Source organism: Neophocaena asiaeorientalis, unplaced genomic scaffold (genome assembly GCF_003031525.2).
Source record: "Neophocaena asiaeorientalis asiaeorientalis breed wild unplaced genomic scaffold, Neophocaena_asiaeorientalis_V1.1 scaffold504, whole genome shotgun sequence".
In the NCBI taxonomy this organism is placed as follows: domain Eukaryota; kingdom Metazoa; phylum Chordata; class Mammalia; order Artiodactyla; family Phocoenidae; genus Neophocaena; species Neophocaena asiaeorientalis.
This window is the reverse complement of record NW_020174438.1, coordinates 2,622,598-2,641,432: the sequence shown is the minus strand read 5'-3', so window position 1 is coordinate 2,641,432 and position 18,835 is coordinate 2,622,598. Positions and strand designations below refer to the sequence as shown.

At 42.5% G+C, this 18,835-nt stretch overlaps 1 protein-coding gene across 7 annotated transcripts in view; it reads left to right on the top strand.

Annotated features, from left to right (window-relative positions):
• The window catches only part of MICAL2 (microtubule associated monooxygenase, calponin and LIM domain containing 2), a 219,578-nt gene that overhangs the window by 198,185 nt on the left and 2,558 nt on the right, over nucleotides 1-18,835 (top strand). For 5 of the 7 annotated variants that reach the window (XM_024757127.1, XM_024757122.1, XM_024757124.1 and 2 more), the window contains 2 exons: nucleotides 12,537-12,639; nucleotides 17,240-17,313. In XM_024757127.1, coding sequence (XP_024612895.1) covers nucleotides 12,537-12,639; nucleotides 17,240-17,313 — 177 coding nt within the window. Of the gene's footprint in view, nucleotides 1-12,536; nucleotides 12,640-12,750; nucleotides 12,867-17,239; nucleotides 17,314-18,835 lie in introns of those variants that run through there. The other 2 variants (XR_003004813.1, XM_024757126.1) reach the window with 2 other exon arrangements.

The following is an 18,835-nucleotide window of genomic DNA, read 5'->3' as shown; positions in this document are numbered from 1 at the left end:
CGCAGAGCAGCCGGGCCCATGAGCCATGGCCGCTGAGCCTGTGCATCTGGAGCTGGTGCTCCTCAATGGGAGAGGCCACAACAGTGAGAGGCCCGCGTACCACAAAAAAAAAAAAAAATCAGCTAGGGAAAACAAAGGGAGAAAAAATAACAAAAAATAATCAACCAAACAAAACCCCCCACTCAATTCTAAATAGAAGTTTAAAAGCATTTTTAAAAAGATAAAAAGCACAAAGAAAGATGGTAGAAACAAATCTAAATATCTCAATAATAGTAGTGAAAGTTAACAAACAACAATACCCAATTATATGCTATTTAGCAGGCACATATAAAACATAAATAAATAAAAGGTTTAAAGTAAAAAAAAAAATTGGCAAGTATATACTAGCAAAATAAAGCTAGGGTAATTAAAAGCAGATACCTTTAATACCAAAATCATGATTAGCAATAAACAGGGTCACTACATAATTTTAAAATGATCAACTCACCAAGAGGATATGACAGTTTTAAATGTTGTATGTATTAACTGTAATAGGCTCAAAATACATAAAACAAAAAATGATAAAACTTCAGGGAGAAATTTCTACTATCATGGCAGGAGGTTTTAGTACATCTCAATTAATGAGAGTCAAAACATTACTCTAAATTTGAACATTGCACTTAATAACTTTAATTTAATGGACATACGCCCCCAAATTAGAGAATGTATATTTTTTTCAAGTTTACATGATGATTTACAAAAATTGACCATATTAGTTCATAAAGTAAATCTCAGAGAAGCCATATTATACAGGCCACATTCTATACTACAATGTAATTAACTTAGAAATCAGTAACCAAAATGTATTTTTTAAAACCATGCATTTGGAAAGTAAAAATGTACATTTCTCATGGATCAAAAAAACATCAAATTGATACTTTAAAAAATACTTGGAAATTTAAAATGTACTAAATATGAAAAGGAAAACCATAGATCAAAACTCATGAGATGCAGTGAAAATGGTCCTTAGAGGTATCACCTTAAATACTGTTATTAGGAAAGAAGAAAGGCTTAAAATTGATGAGCTTAGTGTCCAACTTCATTTAGAAAATGAAAAACAAAATAAACCTAAAGAAAGAAGATAATAAATATATGAGCAGATATAAATAAAATAGAGAATAAAGATAAAACAGAGAGGATCAAGCAAGCCAAATGTTGGTTCACTGGAAAAGTTAATAAAAGACTAAAGGCTATCCTCTTAAATTGGTTTTTTAAAGTAAGAGAGAAGAAATAAATTAGGAATGAAAAGGGCAGACACAACCACAGATATAAAAAAGATTCAAAAAGATAAAAGAATATAATGAACATTTAATCCAATTAATTTAAAAATTTGGCAATCTAAGGGTGACTTAACGATCATCATATTAACAAACTAAAAGGGAAAACCACATGGGCTTTTCAATAGAAGACGAAAATATCATTTGACAAAATTCAACACTCATTTAGGATAAAAACTCTTACCAAAAAAAGAACTTTTTATTTTGCCTTCTTGAAGCTTAATTTTTTTATTATTATATAAGTTTTGGTGTACAGCATTATATCTGATCTGTATACACTATGGAGTTGTTACCACCACAAGTCTAGTTACCACCCATCCCCATACAGTTGATCCCCTTCACCCATTTCACCCACCCCCTAACCCCTTCCTCTCAGAAAACGCTACTCTGATCTCTGTATCTATGACCTTGTTTTTGTTTTATTTTGTGTGTTCTTTTTTTTTTTAATTCCACATATGAGTGAAATCATATGGTATTTATCCTTCTCTGTGTGACTTATTTCACTTAGCATAATACCTTCAAGGTTTATCCATGTTGTCACAAACAGCAGGATTTCATTCTGTTTTTGGCCAAGTAATATTCCATTGTGTATATATACCACATTTTCTTTATGCATTCATCTATTAGTGGACACTTAGGTTGTTTCCATATCTTGTCTATTGTAAATAATGCAGCAATGAACATAAGGCTGCATATATCTTTTCAAATTGGTGTTTTTGTGTTCTTAGGATAAATACCCAGAAGTAAAATTGCTGGGTCAGAACTTTCTTAATTTGAAGGATATCTTCCAAAACCCTGTAGCAAATACCATTGTTTAATGGTAAAATATTAGAAGCATTTCTTTTAAAATCTGTGAAAAAAGAGGATGCCTGCCATCACCTCTTCTATTCAATATTGCACAGGAGACCCTACCCAGTACAGTAAGACAAGGATAAAATGGCACAAGGTTTGGAAAGGAAGAAACAAACTTTTGTCATTTCCAGATGATAGAATTAACCACATGGAAACCCAAAGGAATGTAGAGATAATTTTTTAAAATAATAAGAGCCTATATCATGTAATTGGAAATAAGATCAAAGTAGAAAAATCAATTGCATTTCCATATCTCAGCACTGGTTTCTAAAAAATGACATAACAAAGAAGATACTGCTTACATTAGCATAAAAACAGGAGGTGCCTAGGAATAAATCTAACCAAAACAATGTGCACAACCTTTATGGAGCCAACTTTAATACTTTACTGAAAGCCACCAAAACACCCAAACATGAGACTCCCCTTGTGGTCCAGTGGTTGGGACTCCACACTTCCACTGCAGGGGGCGCGGGTTCGATCCCTGGTCAGGGAACTAAGGTCCAGCATGCTGCATGGCGTGGCCAAAGCGTTAAAAAACAAACAAACAAAAACCCAAACATAATCTTCCATATATGGAAACTTGATATAAGCCAGCAGTATCACTGCAGTTCACAGAAAGTAAGTGATTCTGGGACAACTCGTTTTCCATATAGGAAAAAAATAAAATTGAACCCTATCTTTAACCATATAATTTGGAAAATATATTTGCAACAAATGTAATCAATGTCATAAAAATTAAAGACTTTAATATGAAAATGGCACTTGAAAAGTTAAGAATCTTCTTGACCTCAATTTGGTAGTCTATAGACCCCATAAAGGAAAGGAAAAGATAAGCCACTGATTTGGAAAATACATTCGCAACAAATATAACCAAAAAAGAAAAGCCACTAATTTGGAAAATATATTTGCAACAAATATAATAAATTTTCAGTATTCCAGAATATGTAAAGAATTCTTAAAGATCAATAAGAGACAGGCAAATAACTCCATACAAAAATAGACAAATGGCATAAATATACATTTCACAGAAGAATACTCATTAGTAATTAGGAAAATGCAAATTAAGACTACAGTGAGAAACTATTTTAAACCATTAAATTACCAAAACTTATAAAATCTAATACTAAGTATTTGGCAAGGGTGAGGAACAAAGGGAGCTCTTATTCAATGTTAGTGGGAGTGTAAACAGCCACAACTCTTTGGAAAACAATTTGGCTTTATGCTGTAAAGCCGAACATTCGCATACCTACTACTCAAGAATTTCATTCCTAAGTATATATTCCAGAGAAACTTGCCCACGTGGATCAGAAGACATATACAAGAATGTTCATAGCAGCATCATTCATAGTAGCAAACCGCTAAGAACAACGTAGATATCCATTAACAGGAAAATGGATAAATTGTAGAACAGTTAACTGTGGCACACACAACTGAATATTACATATACAGCAGTGAAAATGAATGAGCAGCATAGAGGCATTTTAGAAACATATAGAAAGAATTTAAAACGAGCAAGTTGCAGAGACCACATATACTATGATGTCATTTCAATAAAATTCAAAGCAAGAAAAACTTTATGATGAATAGATATGTAGCTAAAAGCAAAACGAAACAAAAAGCTGTTTAATAAAGGAAGGACTAGAATTTTTGTTTTTCAGCTGCAGCCTCTGGCTCCCAGAATGGGGTCATGAGCTACCTTCCAGCATCCTGGCTTTGCCAAGACTGAATCAGGCCAGACCCCCAGTGCAGCTTTCTAAATTATCCCCATCATGTGTAAGGAGCCTGTGGGAAGTCAACGTACCCAGAGCACTGGGTACAGAAGGCCTGGCTAGAGATTTAAATGAAATAGGCCCATGGATGAGCACAGGATCTAAGAGCCGACCAGAGGCCAGAGAACAAGAGGCAGGGGCTGAAACCCAGCCAGTCTGAGGGAGATGCTTGCACACTGCTACTGAGGATCCTGGCTGTAATCACTCTACTGCCAGTTCATGCTCCAGAACATCACTGAGGGTGTTGAGGGCATTGAGAGAATTGCAGCAAAAACCAATTTAGGACTTCTCATAGATTCTAAGGGGGCAGGAAATCATGTCTAAAGAATTAGATAGTTGTGAACCAGAGAGCAACACAAGACCCAACATGGAAAAACAACACATCAATACACAATCAGAGAAGCATTCAGCGTTACCGACAAAAGGAAATGGTTAAAAAGCCACGACTTTAAAGAACGGATTGTTCATTTAGTCTGTTATTGGCCATTGAGAACAAAGTTATGGACCATTAAGTGCCATTCCCTCTAATGTAAGCAGGGACTAAGTGCTGTCAGACTAGGTGATTTGAACTTGATTATGGGGGTTATAGAAGAATTTCAGTAGGGAGTGACAACGTTTGCTTTGCTTTTTTGAGAGCTCACTTAGGGACAAGTGGGTTGATTTACATGACTCCATTAATAACAAGTTTTTTTTTTGTTTGTTTGTTTGTTTTTTGCGGTACGTGGGCCTCTCACTGCTGTGGCCTCTCCCGTTGCGGAGCACAGGCTCCGGACGTGCAGGCTCAGCGGCCATGGCTCACGGGCCCAGCCGCTCCGCGGCATGTGGGATCTTCGCGGACCGCGGCACGAACCCGTGTCCCCTGCATCGGCAGGCAGACTCCCAACCACTGCGCCACCAGGGAAGCCCTAACAAGTTGTTTTGTGTTGAGTTTTGACTACTTTATTTCACTTAAGCAAGTGGAATCCTTGTATTTTGCCTAAGAAAGAGCATGATGTGAGGGCACAGGAGCAAAGGAAGAACCAGTCGACTGTGGTCACAAGCAGGGGTGGCAGCGAGGGTTAGGTAACTGGGCTATTCTATTCACAGCCAGAGGCTGCTCGCTTTCTGGCCGTGCCATTCTAGCTGCATCCTGGTTCCCAGATGTAGCAGTCACATCCCTGCCCTGGAAGGGCTTGCAGCTCACCAGCAGCCATGGGACCAGCTGGAGACATGGTTGAGTACACAGTCTGTATAGGCACAGAGTCTCTAGTCTTCTTCCCAAGCAACTGCTGACGATCCAGCCAGCCATATGACCCTTCCGTTTACATGGAGACAAAAAACATATATAATTATTTAAGAGCTTTTATTAATCTCAAGTGAAGTTACCAGATAAAGTTTAACCATATGTAATCAAGTCGGGGATTACACTCTAGTTGAGGTTTAAAGATATACAGCAAATACTCCACATGGAACTACAGAACTAGACACTGGAAGAAACAACAGCGTGGTAATGACAATGGTACAGTTTATTGAATGTTTACTATGTACCAGGCACCATGCTCAGCATTTTCCATGTATCATCTCATTTAATCTTCGTAACCGATTTAGGAGGCAGCGACTATGATCACTCCCATTTTTCAAGAGAGGAGACTGAGGCAGAGAGATGTGAGGTTACTTGATCAAGGTCACACATTTGTAAGTGGGAGAGAAGGTCTGATCGCTCTCAAAGCCCATGCCCTCTGCCACTTACGCTCTACTGCATCTATGGTGAAGGGCAGTGCTGCTTGAGACTTCATTAGGACCTGCAAGGAAGCGCTCTGGTGGGTAGCAGTGAGGTGATGGAAATCTCAGTACATTGCTGAGGTTGAGAGCAAGGCAAGCCTGAGATAGGCACAAGCTGCCTGCATCCAATGCTTTGGGAAAGCAGATTCCCTAGAAATCTACACTTGATTCCATGTTCAGAGATCCCCAAAAGTGATTTTGACTACTGAGGAAAGGAAGAGTCTAAAAAATAAACTGTAGGCTATAAAGTTGAAAATTATTCCACTCAAAAAAGTAAATTAAATTGATTGATTCAGTTCAACCTGTGTTTGTGGAGTACAGCGTCAATACAAATCAATGAGGCTGCACAGGGAACTCTCTGAGGGACCAGATTTTAGAAGGACACACAAGAAAGATTGAAGAAGGGACATGCAAGGCAGGATAAAAGTCTGGCTTGAACCTGTAGGTATGATGTAGCAAAGAGGCTGAATCTGAAAGGCAACAACAAAAAATACTCTAAAGACAGCAAAACAGTGCTGTTTCTTTTGGATTAAAAACAAGGCAAGGATAGACCCAGCACTGAAGCAGATGGTATAATGTTACATGATTGGGGAGAGGCAGGGTTTTCTACTCTCCGCTTTTGTTTTCTTAATCAAGGAAAATGGTCCTCAATCTAGAAATGTTAAGCAACTATCTAGATGAGGAAATTGAATCTGGATAGGTGAGAAAAATGGGAGAGCAATGAATTCAGGTTTCTAAGCCCGGGTGAAAGATGATACGTACATACAGAGAGTAGTGTCTTTGATGTGGCCTTACTAAATCAGAATTTGTTGATTGACTGAGTTAACCCCCTGGTGTTGAAATAAGTTGCAGATATACCTCAGTCTTTGAAGACTCAGGAAGAATTCCTGGACCAAAAAACTAGTGATGAGCACATTTTCTACTTTCATGTGGGAAAGAAACATGAGTCCTGATCCTTGTCAAAATTCTAGAAAGGATTGTTAAAGAAATTGTGAATATTGAAAAAGAAATTTAGAGATTACTAAGGAATCACTGGTGTTTACTTAGAAGCTTTGGAAAACAAATGTCATTTCCTTTTCTGGGTGGTGGTGTGAGGTTTGTCATGCCAATGGACAAAGCAGGCTTTGTGAAATTATTTTGTTATTAAAGTTTCTTCTAAGCGCCTAGTGGACAAAATACAGAAATGTGGACTGGATGGTACCAGTTGGGTGCCATGCATTTACAGTTTATAGAACAGTCTCACCCAAAGGTCTCTAATGGGCTAGATGACTGTTCTTGGTCTAGTCCTATCTGATGTTTTGTTTTTCAATATAGCGTAAAGGTATAGGATGCCCTTTTTTTATCGACTCCACAGAAATCCCAAATCTAGGAGAAATGTGTCAGATGGAGAAAATATCCCAAAGATTTCCCCTTGATGGAACAAAATAAACAAGATGATCATTAACAAGACACACATAAAGTCTTGAATTAGGTCTAGGAAAAGATCAGTTGCACAAGTAGGACATAAAGTCATCAGACTTCACCACCCCTGCTGTGGAAAGACCAGATTCGACTGCAAGTTAGGAAGAGCCAGGTGAAGACACTGCTGCTAAAAGGACTTCTGCAATCCCAGGGCACAGGGTGAAGGTGCAAGGGTGTCTCTCCGCCCTGGGTTGTTTGATTCTGAACTCTCCTTAAGATGTGTCCTGGGAAATTAGAGGGCAAACAGAGTGGGTAGCTCTTTTATGACAAAATGATAAATGACCTGGAGGTACTGACGAAATAAGAACACTTCGGTGTATCATGAGACCTGCCTTCAAATATCTGAATGTCTTTCATGAAAATATAGAGTTACTGTTCTCTATTTTCCTCGAGAGGGCACAACTGGACTCACTGGCTTGCAGCCAACCCATCAAAGATCAAAAGAAAGAAGTTTTCAATACTTAAGAGTACACAGCCCTGCAGTGGGCTTCTTGGACAGCAGGGAATTCTACCATCCTTGGAGAATTATAGTAGAATTTGGGGTGGGAGGGAGGTAGAGGGAATTCCTATGTGCCTCCATGGCTGGGAGAGATGACCCCTAAGTGTTCTCCCATCATGTATATGATTTGAATAATGACTGTTACCATTTATTGAGCTTATACTAAGTGGCAGGGCTGGGCTAAGGTCTTTGTGTGCACGATCCCACTGCATCATTTTTTTTTGTCTTTTTTTTTTTTTGTGGTACGGGGGCCTCTCACTGTTGTGGCCTCTCCCGTTGCGGAGCACAGGCTCCGGACGCGCAGGCTCAGCGGCCATGGCTCACAGGCCCAGCCGCTCCGCAGCATGTGGGATCCTCCCAGACCAGGGTATGAACCCGTGTCCCCTGCATCGGCAGGTGGACTCAACCACTGCGCCACCAGGGAAGCCCTCCACTGCATCTTTATAACAAATGAGGAGACTGAGGCTCAGGGAGGCTATTAAGAGCTTAAGCCCACACAGTGATAGGTCAGAGAATGGAATTTTGATCCCAAGCCTGAGTTTAAAGTATAGGCTCTTAATTTCTATGTTATATATGATCTCCAGTCTATATACTTCATTCTTTCATTCAGCAGCTATGCCCTGGAATGCCTTGTTCTTCACCTCCTCCTGCCTCTCACTCATCCACTTAAGCTGAGCTCACCTACTGTCTCCTCTCTGAGGTTTCCCCACTTCCTCCACACAAAATGAATTGCTTCCCTCCTGTGTTGCATGGCAGGGGGCACATTGTGTCCTATTTTCCTGTGCAGTGTTGGTTTTCCTACTGGACTGCAAGCTCCCAGTTTCCTGAACAGCTGGAACCAGTGCTTATTCATCCCTGTCCCTCAGCACCACAAACAATGCTCAGAAGATGGTGGTACTCAACAGGTTTATAAGTTAGTCCATTCATCCATCCAGTCGTTCATTCAAGAAACCTAAGAAAGAATAACATCTTCTTTCTTTCTTTTTTTTATTGGAGTAGAATTGCTTTACAATGTTGTGTTAGTTTCTGCTGTACAATGAAGTGAATCAGCTATATGTATACATATATCCCCTCCCTCTTGGACCTCCCTCCCACCCCACCCCCCCATCCTACCCATCTAGATCATCACAGAGCACCAAGCTGAGCTTCCTGTGCTTTATAGCTTATTCCCGCTGGCTATCTATAAGGAGGCAAGAATTTACAATGGAGAAAAGGCAGCCTCTTCAATAAGTGGTGCTGGGAAAACTGGACAGCTACATGTAAAAGAATGAAATTAGAACACTCCCTAACACCATACACAAAAATAGACTCAAAATGGATTAAAGACCTAAATGTAAGACCGGACACTATAAAACTCTTAGAGGAAAACAAGGAAAAACATTCTTTGACATAAACCACAGCAGGATCTTTTTTGACCCACCTCCTAGAAAAATGAAAATAAAAACAAAAATGAACAAATGGGACCTAATGAAAAAAACTTTGCACAGCAAAGGAAACCATAAACAAGATGAAAAGACAACCTTCAGAATGGGAGAAAATATTTGCAAACGAAACAACAGACAAAGAACTAGTCTCCAAAATATACAAATGGCTCATGGAGTTCAATATTAAAAAAACAAACAACCCAATTTAAAAATGGGCAGAAGACCTAAATAGACATTTCTCCAAAGAAGATGTACAGATGGCCAAGAGGCATGTGAAAAGCTGCTCAACATCACTAATCATTAGAGAAATGCAAATCAAACCTACAATGAGGTATCAGCTCACACCAGTCAGAATGGCCATCATCAAAAAAATCTACACACAATAAATGCTGGAGAGGGTATGGAGAAAAGGGAACCTTTTCGCACTGTTGGTGGGAATGTAAATTGATACAGCCACCATGGAGAACAGTATGGAGGTTCCTTAAAAAACTAAAAATAGAACTAACATATGACCCAGCAATACCACTACTGGGCATATACACTGAGAAAACCATAATTCAAAAGGATACACATACCCCAATATTCATTGCAGCACTATTTACAATAGCCAGGACATGGAAACAACCTAAATGTCCAACAACAGATGAATGGATGAAGAAGATGTAGTAAATATATACAATGGAATGTTACTCAGCCATAAAAAGGAATGAAACTGGGTCATTTGTAGAGATGTGGATGGACCTAGAGTCTGTCATACAGAGTGAAGTAAGCCAGAAAGAGAAAAACAAATATTGTATATTAACACACATATGCGGAATTTAGAAAAATGGTACAGATGAACCTATTTTCAGGGCAGGAATAGAGGCGTAGACGGTAGAGAATGGACATGTGGACACGGGGGGAAGGGGAGGGTGGGACAAACTGGGAAATTAGGATGGACATACATACACTACCATTCGTAAAATAGATAGCTAGTGGGGACAAACTAGAAAGCACAGGAAGCTCAACTTGGTGCTCTGTAACATCTTATTTATTTCTCTCCCCCTTTTAATCCTTCCTGCATGAAACTCCAGGTATCATTCTCCTACTCAGCCACCTTCAGTGTCCCTTTGTATCTACAGCATTAAGTACAAGAGCCTTAGCATGGCTAAGGGGCCTCTATTATATGTAGATTTTCATACCCTCCAAGGTCTCATCATCCTCCCCTCCATGTCCCCTTAGCCCTTCCTGATCTCTGTCTCCACCATCTTCTATCCTATCCCCTAGTCTTTGATCATATTGTTCCCTCTTCTTGGAATATCCTCCCCCACCCTCATTATTTCCTCTCAAAGTGTTATCCATTCTTCAACGTCCCAGTTGAAACATCACCTCCTCCGGGAAAGCCCACCCTCACACCCTGACCAGGAAAAGCCTCCCTTCTCTGTATTCCCAGTCATTTTTGCTGCTTTGTTGTTGTGACAGTTTTCTAATATTCTACTTTATTTTAGCTTTTTGGTCCATCTGATCCAAAAGATTATCTAACAGTAACCTTTTCAGCAGGAACTATGCCTTACTATCTCCAAAATTCTTGTGATAGGTGGCATTATCTATCACTGTATCCCCAGTACCAAAGGCAATACCTGACATCTGTTCCATAAATAGGTGTTATTGAATGGATGGATGAATGGATGAATGAATTCATCAGAAGTTCTGCATTGTAGCATCAGTTTGCACATTAACTAAATATATAATTTGTGACATTTCATATCAAGTGCTCTGGACCCCAGTTTCCATATCAATAAAAGGGTGTTCAAGGAGACAGGGAGAAAGGGTACTCACTTTTATAGATGACTTTGCTGTGTGCAAGGCAATGTGCTAGGGGCATTATTTACCTTACAGGCCTAAGGGAGGGAGGGAGGGATGAGGACAGGGGAGGGGTATACAAGCAGTGAAGAGTATGGGCTTAGGATAAGGCTTCCTTGAACTCAAGCCCTAGCCCTGCTACTTACTAAATGTGAGCTTGGGCAAGTTATTCTAATCTTTTAAACCTCTGTTTCTTCAGCCATCAAGTGGTTGAAGAAACCACTTGATAATAAGAGAACCTACTGGTGAGTTTGTTGTGAGGAGTTGCATATAAGGTACTTAGCCCATTGACTGGCACGTAACCCTGAATTATAAACAGCAACTCATTATTATTATTCTATTACTTGTGTGTCTTCTTGTTCAGTTTACCCCATGAAGAAGCAGAGGTTCTGAGAGGTTAAACTACTGGCCCAAGGTCACATCTTCTGTCTGCCCTGTTTCCCTCTCCACCTATGGGACCCTTCAGGATAAATCCTTCGAGAATGGCCATGAGCTTTGCAACACAGCCTGTGTTCCCATTTCAGGGTGAAATACTAGAAAGCCACCCCATGTTGCTGCTTCTCAAACATGCCCAGATTTTAGCATTTTATTATCTAAACATTTAGCATCTAACACTGAATATCTAAAAGCAGGGTCAGTTTTCTCATGGTTATTCTTCTGTTTAATAAAGGAAGAAAGGTCATAATCTAAGTTATAAGAGTGAACGGATATAACTTTTTCCCTATGAGATTCAAAGCTAATACCTTTTTCTCCCCCATCATTTGGCTTTGTGCAAAAATTCAAAATGCCAATTACTACTCCTCTGTGACTAAATGAAGTGTGAGCTTCCCTGCCCCATAAAGGGAGCCACACCCTACCTGGACACTCAGTAGGCATTTGATTCAGAAGAAGAGAAGGGGATAGTAACCATCAGGGTTACTAGGGTTTTCTTTGATGGAGGATGTGATGCACAAATGTATAGAAGTTTTTTTTTCTTTAAATAAATTATTTTATTTTATTTATTTATTGTTTCTGGCTGCATTGAGTCTTCGTTGCTGCGCGTGGGCTTTCTCTGGTTGCAGTGAGCGGAGGCTATTCTTCGTTGAGGTTCGCGGGCTTCTCATTGTGGTGGCTTCTCTTGTTGTGGAGAATGGGCTCTAGGTGCTGCATGGCCTTCAGTAGCTGTGGCTCATAGGCTCAGTAGTTGTGGCTCACGGGCTTAGCTACTCCGTGGCATGTGGGATCTTCCTGGGCCAGGGATCGAACCCGTGTCCCCTGCACTGGCAGGCAGATTCTCAACCACTGCGCCACCAGGGAAGCCCTGTATAGAAGTTTTATGGAGGACATACAGATAGGTAGGAGAGGGATCATTAGTGGCAGCCCCTTGTCAAGGGTATATGGCTCATGGAGCTGAAGTATTCATGCCCTAAATGTCCAGGAGGACCTCCCCCAGAGCATGCACAGGTGGGTTTTATTTGTCATGTCCATGATCTCGAGGCATCAACAAGCCGTCGGGGGGATGCGACTGCAGAGCCCTTTTTGCTACAAACATGGCCCCCTAAAGTAGCTCCAAAGCAGTTTGATCATGGGAAGATAAATGCCAATCTAACCCATTTGCCGTTGATTTCTTAAGCAGATTCAGGCACACAGGATGAAGCACAGCTTTTGCAGGAGTGGTTTAAGCTGGTTCTGGAGAAGAATAAATTAATGCGATATGAGTCGGAGTTACTGATCATGTAAGTAAGGCAACACAGATAACAGTGAGGCCTAAAAGCAAAGGGGGCGGGAGTGGGGTGGCCCACCCTCCTAGGTTGAAGTCTCAGGATTTTTTCTTCTTGTGCATACAGAATTGTGATTGAGACAAATTGACATTTGATGTCTTGCATATCATGCTGGCATTAGTGCAGAGAATCTTCAATTGTCTGTTCTCTGCTGTGGAGTCCTATGGCTAAAATGATTTCAGGTAATGGGTCTGGAGCTGGAGGGCATTTGGATAAGACACTTTCAATCCATCCCTGTCCCCCGCACCAGGGGGGACCCACTTGCAGTCACACACCTGCAGTGGGGAAGCATGTGTCTGGCTTCTGTGTGTGAATCATAGGAAGGGCTTGCTGAAATCGCCTGACCACTTCCTTGTGGCTCTAATGGATTGAAGGTGGAGATCGGTCTGGCTGTCCTCTGAATGAGAGGTTGCAGTCTGGCTGGGAGATCAGAAAGTAGAGATGGATCTTACCGTACTCTGAAAATGTTGAAGGTCATTCTACCTGTCACCATTCTGGAGGGAAAGGAAGTAACATTTAATATAAACCGACTAATCACCACAAGTTGTACTGGGTGCTTTCACTTACGCTGTCTTATTTCATTTCCACCCCAACCCTGAGAGTTAATTTTGGGAGTCTTTGAAGGGGTCTAATAAAATTATTTTCCTCTTCTCTGCCTGGGTTCTGAGCCGGGTGAGAAATAAGACAATTGGGTCAATAGTTGACCCAGAATATCAAAATAAAGTGTTTATTACTGATTACGGCTAGCTCGACTAAATATGAGAGCCCAAGTGGGCTTGCTAACTCTATTCATTTCCTAGGGCTGGACTAATATATTATCACAAACGGGGTGGCTTACAATAAGAGAAATGTATTCTCTCTCAGTTCTGGAAGACAGTCTGAAATCGAGGTGTTAGGAAGGCCATGCCCCCTTCGCGGCCTCTGGGGGAGAATTCTTCCTTGCCTCTTCCAGCTTCAGGTGCCTCCAGGCAACCCTTGGCTTGTGACTGCATCATTCCAATCTCTCCCTCTGTCTTCATGCAGCCTTCTTTCTCTGTGTGTCCATGTCTTCTCTTCTGTCTCTTGTAAGGACACTTGAGCCCACTGGCATAATCCAGAATATTCTTATCTCAAGGTTCTTAACTTAATTACATCCACAAAGACCCTTTTTCAAATAAGGTCACTTTCTAAGGTTCCAGGGGTTAGGATGTGGACATATCTTTTGGGAGTTCACCATGCAACTTACTATACTACCCAACCGCAGAATTAGACACACTCATCTACCTAGTCACAAAAGGTAGTGAATCACTTGCTTCTTAGGGGTAAGGCTTTTACCCTAGACCAGTGGGTCTCACCTGGGGGCAATTTCCATTTCACTTCCTCCTTCCAGGGATATTTGGCAATGTCTGAAGACATTTTTGTCTATCGCAACTGGGAGGTGCTAGTGATATCTAGTGCGGAGAGGCCAAGGGTGCTACTGAACATTCTACAATGCACAGGGCACCCCGCTTCCCTCACCAACAAAGAATTACCCAGCCCAAAATGTCAATAGTGTCAAGATTGAGAAATCTTGCCCTAGACCCATAGCAAGGCTCAGAGTAACAGAGAACACATGTTTGCTGCAGGCAGGCTGATCCCCAGGGAGAAAGGATGTGAGCTGAGTTCCCCTAGTCTGTTCTTCCCAAATTCACCTCCCCTGGGGTGAGAGTGAGCATAAGCGTGAAAGTGGAGAGAAGAAGCCAGGAATTATACTCCTTGAGCTCCACTGACATGAAGGAAATGCCAGGAATGGGGAAGAAGGGCTCATCTGTAGCAATTACTTTTATTATTACTATTTTTTTAAATTGATGTACATGCCGAGACTCAAAACAACTAAGTAATTTGTCCATCTCCGCCTGACTACAAAGCCCTTTTTATACAACTGTATCGTCTGCCTTTGGTCCAGGTGTGAATTATAAAGTTCATTGACAAAAAAGTATCAAGCACATTCCATGTGCTAGGAAATGTGCTGGGTACTGTGGAAGTAGAGATGAATCAGGCCACAGTCCCTATCTTCGAGGGTCTCATGGTTTCAGGGGAGACAGACACGCAAGCACACAGCATGAGAGGAATGAGAAAACATAGCAAGCGCTCCATGGAGGTTTGTAGGAGGAGCAGTCAGGGCACAGGCCCTGCCGGCAAAGGTCAGGTGGGTGGTGACTGCTCAGTGACTGTGGCTTCCCTCCTTAGTACACTGTCAGAGGGAACTTTCTCCTCCAACAGAGGCCAAGGAGGAGAACTCGGACGTGTGAGCTAGACAAAGGCAGGTGGGAGCTCTGGTAAAGGATAGGTTTTAGTTTGGAGAAAGACCTGGCTGAACTAGGAGAAACGTCTTACACTGGTGTGTCATTTTGGGTCCCTTGGGAAAGCAGGTGCCAAAACAGAATTAGAAGTACAAGAGATGTATTGGGAGAAAGGAGAAAGGGAGTGGGAGTGAGAGGGAAGTCTTCAGACCCCATGCAGTCCTGACATCTGTAAAAGGAGAGGGGAGGGAATGAGAATTGGCAGGAGGAACCTCAGACCGCAGTGCAGCCCTGAGCCAGGCGAAGGGAGCCCCAGAGCAAAGACTGCCCATCCGAGGAGTCCGAAGTGGGGCAGAAATGGCCCAGCTCTAGCACCGCCACTGTGCTCGCTCACTGGCTGGAGCTGCTCAGGGACAGTGTGGCCTCAGCACAACAGTGAAGTGGATTCTGCTACAGCAGTCAGCTCACTACACACTACACTCCTTCCAGAGTTCTCTCTTAAAGGAAGATCTGAGTGGTGCGTTTCCACTGGCTACCAGAGTGGGCCAAGGGAAGTTGAGTGTCAATAACAAAAGGGAGAGTATTGAACAAAGCATGGACCTTGGCCCACGTAATAGTAGAAGTAGTAGAAATGACAGCGACAACAGGGTATAGTAAGTGACCCAAAGCTATAGCAGATACACATGCAGCCTGCAGGTGGGGCTGCAAGGGAAGGCCCCCCCCACTCCACGTCAAACCCAGGGACCTAGACTCAGCGCTCACCCTCTTCAGTGTCTCTGTAGCATTGGACACCCTTGATCTCTCTCTTCTCTCCTGAAACTTTCCTCTCTTGGCTTCTGTGATGCTGCATTTCTTGTTTACCCTTCCAACCTTTTGCTCGCTTCTTCCCTGGCTCTACCTCTTTTGTTTGGCTTCTAAATGTAGGAGTTCCCAAGGTCCTGTCTTCAAACCTTTTTTTCCTCTATAGCAGGGGTCCCCAACCCCCGGGCTGTGGATCGGTACTGGTCCATGGCCTGTTAGGAACCGGGCTGCACTGCACAGCAGAGGTGAACAGTGGGCGAGCGAGCGAAGCTTCATCTGCCATCATTCCCCATCACTCCCCATTGCTCCCCACTGCTCCCCATCGCTCCCCACCGCTCCCTATCGCTCCCCATCACTCCCCACCGCTCCCCATCGCTCGCATTACAGCCTGAACCTTCCCCCCCTCCCCCAGCCCCCACTCCCATCCGTGGAAAACTTGTCTTCCACGAAACTGGTCCCTGGTGCCCAAAAGTTTGGGAACCGCTGCTCTGTAGCCTCCCTTTTAGAGATTACGTGGCTTCACCTATCACCTCTGACCCCTGCCTCATCCATTTGTGGTCCTCATTTCTCCTGAGAACGCCAGACCTGCACTCCCAAAGGTTTGCAGAACCTCCACATTACCACATGGCCCAGCTTGTGGGAAGCTTACACACATACTCTGACGTACATGGGCTATCCCCAGCCATGGAAAGGTCATGAAGTTCACCGAAAGCTAACTTCAACTTCTTGACTTTGCTGTTCTGTCGGTGGACACACTGAGTCCCCAGCACTCCAGCTTGACTCCTCCAAAACATCGCTGATTCTTCTTCCCACATCACTTACAACCAGATGGGTAGTTGTCTGAGTATTCTGCCTCCACCTGGACAGAATGTCTCACTCCTCTTTCCTCCTTGTTTTCTTGTTTACCACAGTCAGAGATCTGGGAGTTGTTAGAGGTGATACTTGAAGTCACGTTGCCCCTAAAAGAGAGGAGAGTTTCAGATTGTCATTGCTTCTACTGTTCTAGTCATTTCTTCACGATCCAGTCCTGGGTGGCCTTCCAAAAGCTTGCTGAGAGCACATTACAACTCCCCATCATCTCTTGAGTTCAGCATATCTCAGCAGCAGTAGCAGCAGCAAAACTTTCAGTTTTGAGATATTCCAAGACCCCAGTGTTTTTTTTTGTTTTTTGTTTTTTTTTTGCGTTACGTGGGCCTCTCACTGTTGTGGCCTCCCCCTTGCGGAGCACAGGCTCCGGACGCGCAGGCCCAGCGGCCATGGCTCACGGGCCCAGCCGCTCAGCGGCATGTGGGATCTTCCCGGACCGGGGCACAAACCCATGTCCCCTGCATCGGCAGGCGGACCCTCAACCACTGCGCCACCAGGGAAGCCCCCAAGACCCCAGTTTTAATAAGGAAAAAAGAATGCAGTCGCTACAGTCAATGGGTTTGTTAGTCAATATTTCTACACAGATCTCCAGTATTTACAAAGTTGGAACATTCTCTCATCCCCAGGGCCCGAGAACTAGAATTAGAAGATCATCAAAGCAGACTGGAGCAGAAATTAAGAGAAAAATTGCTCAAGGAGGGTGAGTATGGTGATATGTTTGGGGCCTTTGTTAAAGACGTTTTCCCCCATGAAGACGCGTGACCAGAACATGCTGCACATTGCAGAGTGGAGCGCTCTTCCTGCCTTGTGTCACCAGCCTGGAAGTCAGAGGGGGCACAAAGCCAGCCTTCCTCTGCCCCCACCAGAGCACAGCAAGTCCTTCTTAGCTTCATTCACTGGGGCCGTGATAGCAGCATTTCGCTCCATCCCATGTGCTAATAGGAACAAAGTCATTTAGTCACGCATTCATTCACTTATCCATCCATTCATTTAACAAATATTTGTTGAGAATCTAGAGTGGGCCTGGCAGATGGAGAAGAGCAGCCCTGCCCTGTGGCCTCACTCGGGAGACTGACACCCAGACCAGTAGTTATGACACAGTGAGATGAGGGTCATGACTTACGTGCTTTGGGAGCACAGAGGAAGGCAGGCCTGGTTCTGCCAGGCACTGGGGAATGGAAAGGAAGCATCCTTCCCACCATGGGCTGGGCCAGGGCATCACACATGAGAAAATTATTTCCACCATGAAGGAGGGAGAGTTGAAATAAACTTAATTGACACCATATACTGATTTATGCATTCATAGGCTCCAGCCTGCGAGGCATATTCACTTTGTTCTGTGCCTGTATGTTTGGGGGGCCAGATCCGTGCATGGCTTTCCTACATTTAGACCTAAGTCTGAAAGAGCAAGTTAAATCATTTCTGTATACCTCATGGACCGAACATTGCACCTATCTATGGGTTACCTGCTTCAGAGCAAGCCCTTAGTAAATATGAGACATTATCATCATGATCATTCTTAGTTAGGTATTTTATCCCCATTTTACAGATTAGAAAACCGAGTCTCTGAGAACTTAAAAAGCATGTTCAACGTAAATGATGGGTCTAAGACTTGGGAACAGATCATCACAGACTTGGGGTCTCCTGTTCTTTTTCACATAGTAGTGTTTGTAGATTGTTTCTTTATAGCAGTAGAAAACTATTTCTAACAAAATCCTTAGAGAACTGCTCTGTATAGAATGGATAAAAGTGGCATACATCATCTTTTATTCGTCCGAAGGGGCTCAGATGGTTCCATCATTGACAAACCAAAACTGAGAGAGGAATTTTAATTTTTTTGTGTTGATAATCAAATAAGGAGCATGAATACTGAAGTGTACCTAAATTAACAAGCCATACTATATAACTAATATCTCACTTACACATCTCATAAAAATTTTAATTTGCTCCATATCAGGGTGGTAAAATACATACCACCAAAGACTCCATTAGTCACTTTTGAATCTTTTTTTTTTTTTAATTCTTACTAAAGAATGATGGTCATACATCTTCTCACTCTTCTGGGGTGTACAAAAAAATATAGCTTCTTCATTTTGCCTTGTCATCTTGCGCGAAACCTTCATACCACTAGATATCAAGAAGAAAAGGAAGGCAGGAAGGGAGGGAGGAAGGAAGGAAGGAAGGAAGGGAGGGAGAGAGGGAGGGAAGGGGGAGGGAGGGGA